Raw genomic sequence first — 6,014 nt, 5'->3', positions numbered from 1 at the left:
TAGTGTATATAGTGTTTTATTTTAATATTTGTTCATTCAATTTCTTGAATGTTACTGCTAAATACTGTACCTGAAAAATAAAGCACTGTTTGTTTTATTTGTATATTATGTGTATTTGTAATGTATATCTTTGTTCTTATTTTCTAATAACAAAGATAAAATAATGACAAAGATTTTTATCTTTGCTCACTTTGGCCTAAATGTCTGCCATTCTTTTTTATTTTATATTTTGTTAAGGTGCAAGATGTGTTATATTTCTGCACTCTTCCATTTTTAGCAAATTAAGAAAACTTTGTCTAAAAACAATTTTTGTGATGGTTTGTATTTTTTGTGCTCTGTATGGAACATCAGTGCCTGTTTAAGTGATGAACTCCATTACTTGTGTTTGTTTTCAGACATGATAACAGACGTTTTATACTTGTGCTACAACTTTTTGGCCTGTGCTACAAAACTTTCAACCTCTGTAGCGCCAGTGCTATGTGAAAAAAAAAAAAGTTAACGTACAGCCCTGAAATGTCATAAATTTAACTGCATACAATTGAAAATATAGCATCATTGTAACTGTAACTTCATTTGTTTACAGCCATGTATACAGCACAATTCCAATGTGAGCTCTTTAATTATTTGCAATTACAACTGCAAAAACCAAGTGAAAAATATGTTGTAGTTCTGTTCTAATAGGACAAGTAGCCTACAGCAGGGTGAAAACAAGAATAAATAGTAGCAATACTTAAAAAAACAAGGAGAAAATGCTTCTTATATATTTCTATGTTGACTTCAAAGACTGTGCAAACAAACAAACTACTGGCACATTTTTCTTCTTTCACTCAGCAGAAATTATCATGGACAGGTTGCATGACATTTTCATCCTCAAAAACCAAGAGCAAAACTACGCGAGGTAAAATGCAACCTAGGATACATGAAATATGTTTTCAAAAGAGATTAAACATGGCCACAGTGTGATATTTGCAGTGAATTAATAGCTAAGAGTATGAATCTAAACTCAAGAGATGCTCAAACTATAAAGACAAGCCTGTTAAAACTGTCATGGTTATTAAACAAACATTCTTGTTTAGTTTGGTAGGATTCTGTGTTTGGTCATCACTTGATGTATAATGTAAAATCAAGGCCCTGAAACAAAACCAGTTAAGAACCACTGGTTTAAATATCTTGCCTCATAATTAATTTATTTATAGCAATGCAAATGCATTATCCTTAAATGTAGGGGTAAGTTAACTTTGTTAAAATAGATATCCCTCAGAAACAACATTTTGTTTATGTAATTGTGTATTACTGCACTAATACAGTCACTGTGCTAGACAGACTAGGAATGATCCCCTGCAGCAGGCGTCACCTCAGGCATGGGACTAAGGGGGTTATTTTCAGCCCACAGACAGTCTTTCTTCTTCTTCAGTTCAGAATTCCTCTTGTGAGCCCTTCTCAACAACAATATTATGACCAATACAAGAAAGCAAATCAGAGGAATAGTGACTCCCAGTGCCATTCCCAACGGTTCTGTCTGTTTTTCAGAATCACCTGAGAAGACAAATTAAATGTTAGATATTAGCTTTTTGGAAATTAAAAATATTTGTTTGTAGATATACAAGATTTATAGATAAACATGCTTTAAGTGATTTCAAAAATACTATTAGAGTTAGTGTTGTCATTATGTAATTTCCTGCAGCTCCAGAGTGATTAGTCATTTACAACTAAAGTGCATTCCTCAAAATATGTATGTAGTTCCGGGGGATCTTGTGTTAGCCAAGAAACTGCCATTGAGTTGAACGAGAATGCTAACAGATAGACTTTTCCAGGTATATAAGACCTCCTTCGAGTTTACTGACTTTGCACTGGAAGGTTGGGTTAGAGGCTGTGTTGTTGAGGTGACCGTGAGTTTGCTAAGATCCAGGATCAACATCTTTGTTAGTCCTAGATCAGCATTCCTGCCCAACCCTGAAACCAAAACCCTTACTATAACCTACCCCTAAAATCAGAGGCAAGTTATATGTTGATGATGTACTAAACAAGTGCTTGCCAACGGTTCTCACCGATGGCCTGACATTGGCTGACGGCCGACCATTGGCTTGGTGTGTCCTGACCTTTAAACTGACCTGATTTAGATAATCTGATCCTTAGGAAAGAGCTCCATGAACTGAACTGAGCATATGAACTGAACTGACATACAAAATGTTCAGTGCCTGGAATCCCCAGGTGTACAAGACCCTAACCCTGACATTAGTCTTAAACCTAACCCTAAAATCTGACTGGATGGTCTGATTAGACAGAATAATTTGGTGACTAAAGCCCAGTGGTAATTATCAAATTGCTTACAGCAGGGGTTCTCTAAAATCATTCTACATTCTAAATAGTTACCTTCAGTGTGAACATAGATGGAGAGCACTCCAGATTTATCTGAATCCAATTTCTTCCAGGTGTTAGCAGTTAGAAGCCACTCCTCAACCTGACAGTAGTATTGCCCCATATCAGTGGGGTTGATCTGTGGCACAGTCAGTTTATAGTGTGTGGCAAGTGGTCGGCCAAACACCAGATATGTATAGCTAATTGCACTGTGTAAGATACCATCACGCCTGGCGGTGAACATGGTGACTGATCCTTCTTCCTCCTGAACCTTGAACCAGGTGACCTCAAAGACAGACTTATCACTGGATTGTGAGTCAATGACACAGTCCACGGTGAACCCAGCCTGATGATTTGTAATGTTGAGCGTTCGGTTGTCCTTCTGAACACGCAGTTTACTTTCTGTTTAAATTAAACGCAAATTCAAATATCAAACAACAAGAACAAAACATACAGACACTTTTAAGGAAGATCCTATGTTGGTAGTCATAAACAATATGACAGGGTTTTGAAAGTCTATGGTTAGACTGCACTAAGGGATTAAACATGGACAAGATGTAAATGGTTGTATTACCGATACTGCGAACTGTGACTATAGTTGAGCCTGACTGGTCACGTGCCATTGGTTTCCACTGACCCTCACAATCAAGCTGGTACTGCTCAACTCTGCACTGGTAGCTTCCACTATCAGCTATATCAGAGTTTAATACTGCCAGATGGAAAGTATCAGAAGTAGGTCTAGATCCTGCCCAACCCTGAAACCAAAACCCTTACTATAACCTACCCCTAAAATCAGAGGCAAGTTATATGTTGATGATGTACTAAACAAGTGCTTGCCAACGGTTCTCACCGATGGCCTGACATTGGCTGACGGCCGACCATTGGCTTGGTGTGTCCTGACCTTTAAACTGACCTGATTTAGATAATCGGATCCTTAGGAAAGAGCTCCATGAACTGAACTGAGCATATGAACTGAACTGACATACAAAATGTTCAGTGCCTGGAATCCCCAGGTGTACAAGACCCTAACCCTGACATTAGTCTTAAACCTAACCCTAAAATCTGACTGGATGGTCTGATTAGACAGAATAATTTGGTGACTAAAGCCCAGTGGTAATTATCAAATTGCTTACAGCAGGGGTTCTCTAAAATCATTCTACATTCTAAATAGTTACCTTCAGTGTGAACATAGATGGAGAGCACTCCAGATTTATCTGAATCCAATTTCTTCCAGGTGTTAGCAGTTAGAAGCCACTCCTCAACCTGACAGTAGTATTGCCCCATATCAGTGGGGTTGATCTGTGGCACAGTCAGTTTATAGTGTGTGGCAAGTGGTCGGCCAAACACCAGATATGTATAGCTAATTGCACTGTGTAAGATACCATCACGCCTGGCGGTGAACATGGTGACTGATCCTTCTTCCTCCTGAACCTTGAACCAGGTGACCTCAAAGACAGACTTATCACTGGATTGTGAGTCAATGACACAGTCCACGGTGAACCCAGCCTGATGATTTGTAATGTTGAGCGTTCGGTTGTCCTTCTGAACACGCAGTTTACTTTCTGTTTAAATTAAACGCAAATTCAAATATCAAACAACAAGAACAAAACATACAGACACTTTTAAGGAAGATCCTATGTTGGTAGTCATAAACAATATGACAGGGTTTTGAAAGTCTATGGTTAGACTGCACTAAGGGATTAAACATGGACAAGATGTAAATGGTTGTATTACCGATACTGCGAACTGTGACTATAGTTGAGCCTGACTGGTCACGTGCCATTGGTTTCCACTGACCCTCACAATCAAGCTGGTACTGCTCAACTCTGCACTGGTAGCTTCCACTATCAGCTATATCAGAGTTTAATACTGCCAGATGGAAAGTATCAGAAGTAGGTCTAGAGAAGCGTAACCTGTCCTGATTCTCTGTATGGTACTGTAGACGACCATCATAAGAGTAGGACAATAATGGTATCCCGCTAGTTGATTCTGGTCTATTAAATACCCATCTGAGACTGTAGTGATGAGTAGGGTCCTCTTTTCCTACATCCAGGAAGCATTCAAGATCAAACTGCTCTCCTTCCTTGATGAAAAGATGCTTGCCATTCTTGTCCATGGCAAAGCTGACATTTTTTTGCCTTTCCTCTGTGTCCTCGTGGACAGATATCTTCCCAGACATGTCTTCACCTATCTTTCTCCACTTGTTTGCAGCTGTCTGAATCCATTCAACAACCTGACAGTGGTAAAGGCCAGTATCAGTGGGGTTGACGTTTGGCACTGTCAGCTTATAGTGCATGGCACTTGGGTGTCCAAACACCAGATCTTTATCATCGATTGCACTGTGTAAGGTACCATGACGGCTGGCATTGAAGATGATGACAGGTCCTTCATTTCTCTGACCCCTGGACCAAGTCACCTCAAACACAGATGCATCACTGGACCGTGATTCAATGACACAGTCAATGGTGAACCCCGCTTGTAGATTGCTAATGTTCAGGCTTTGTTCCTCCTTGTGAACGTGCAGATTGTTCTCTAATTTAATAGAAAAAAATCAGCATTAATGTTCTTCTCAATTTTCTGATGATATTAGAATTCTAAATTGAAATTTAGAGTACTCACCTATAAGCTGAACAGTAACATTGGTAAAACCTGACTTGTCGCCTGCCTTAGGTGACCATTGGCCTTTACAGTCCAGCTGGTACTGTTGAACTTGACAGTAGTAGCACCCCCTGTCTTCCTGGATGGATCTATGGATAGTCAAGTGAAAGACACCCACTTCTGGAGTAGAGAAGTGGAGTCGTCCCTCAAGCTCTGAGTCAAAGCTGTTGTACTTCAGACGGCCATCATGGCTATAGGTCAGAAGTGCCACACTGGAGGACTCATATTGGTTAAACATCCAGGTAAGGGAGTAACGAAGAGTGGAATCAGACCCAATACCCTCCACTGAGCATTTCAACATTAGCTGCTTTCCCTCTTCAACCTTCAGCTGAGTGTTAGATTTATTCATTTTGAAATCACTGGCTGAAACCAAAAAGACAATAAGTACAGTATCAGTATGAAATTATTGAATTTATTTTTTATTTATTTTGTATTTATTTATTAAAAAATACATAAAAAAATCATGCATGCAATGATTTAAATCTTTACTGAGCACATTTAAATTTTTTTAATTAAACGTCATTTTTATATTTTTAGTGGCATAAAATCTAAAATGTCTAGGCGGTAACAACTGTCCTGAATCTGTTCTGAAACTGTCCCAACACACTTTCAAGTCAGTTCGTAACTAGTTTATGTTTTGGTGGTATTTGGTGGCTAATTTGTATGGATTTGTATGATCTCATTTGTATATTTTCATACATTATGCGTATGCCCCACTGATGGTTAGGTTTAGAGATGGGGTTAGGGGTGGACTTTCATTATTTATTTTTTTTAAATCAAATGTTTCCATACAAGTTACATTGTATGTATTCATACAAAATTACCACCTCATAAAACTTTAGGTTATGTTTTCTCATGAGATCGGGTTGGCTGAATCTCATGTTTCATTAAAAAGGTCTTTTATTGTTTTGTTTTGTTTTTTTCCTAGAAAATGTCAGTGAAGTTTTGTTTAAATATGAGAAATATTCCCCCCCCCCCCCCCCCCCCACGCCCCACCG

General features: G+C 38.7%; 1 protein-coding gene across 1 annotated transcript in view; it reads right to left on the bottom strand.

Moving 5' to 3' along the window:
• Nucleotides 1–512: 512 nt before the first annotated feature.
• LOC107670338 (immunoglobulin superfamily member 3-like) overlaps nucleotides 513–6,014 on the bottom strand; it is a 14,139-nt gene continuing 8,637 nt past the window's right edge. The window contains exons 8-11 of the mRNA XM_016462916.1: nucleotides 4,978–5,379; nucleotides 4,093–4,890; nucleotides 3,534–3,920; nucleotides 513–1,536 (exon numbers count right to left, since the gene is read on the bottom strand). Coding sequence (XP_016318402.1) covers nucleotides 1,325–1,536; nucleotides 3,534–3,920; nucleotides 4,093–4,890; nucleotides 4,978–5,379 — 1,799 coding nt within the window. The 3' untranslated portion in view covers nucleotides 513–1,324. The remainder of the gene's footprint in view (nucleotides 1,537–3,533; nucleotides 3,921–4,092; nucleotides 4,891–4,977; nucleotides 5,380–6,014) is intronic.

This window comes from Sinocyclocheilus anshuiensis, unplaced genomic scaffold (genome assembly GCF_001515605.1).
Source record: "Sinocyclocheilus anshuiensis isolate Anshui unplaced genomic scaffold, SAMN03320099.WGS_v1.1 scaffold732, whole genome shotgun sequence".
Taxonomy (NCBI): domain Eukaryota; kingdom Metazoa; phylum Chordata; class Actinopteri; order Cypriniformes; family Cyprinidae; genus Sinocyclocheilus; species Sinocyclocheilus anshuiensis.
Note: the sequence above shows the minus strand (reverse complement) of the source record. Positions and strands in the feature narration are given on the sequence as shown.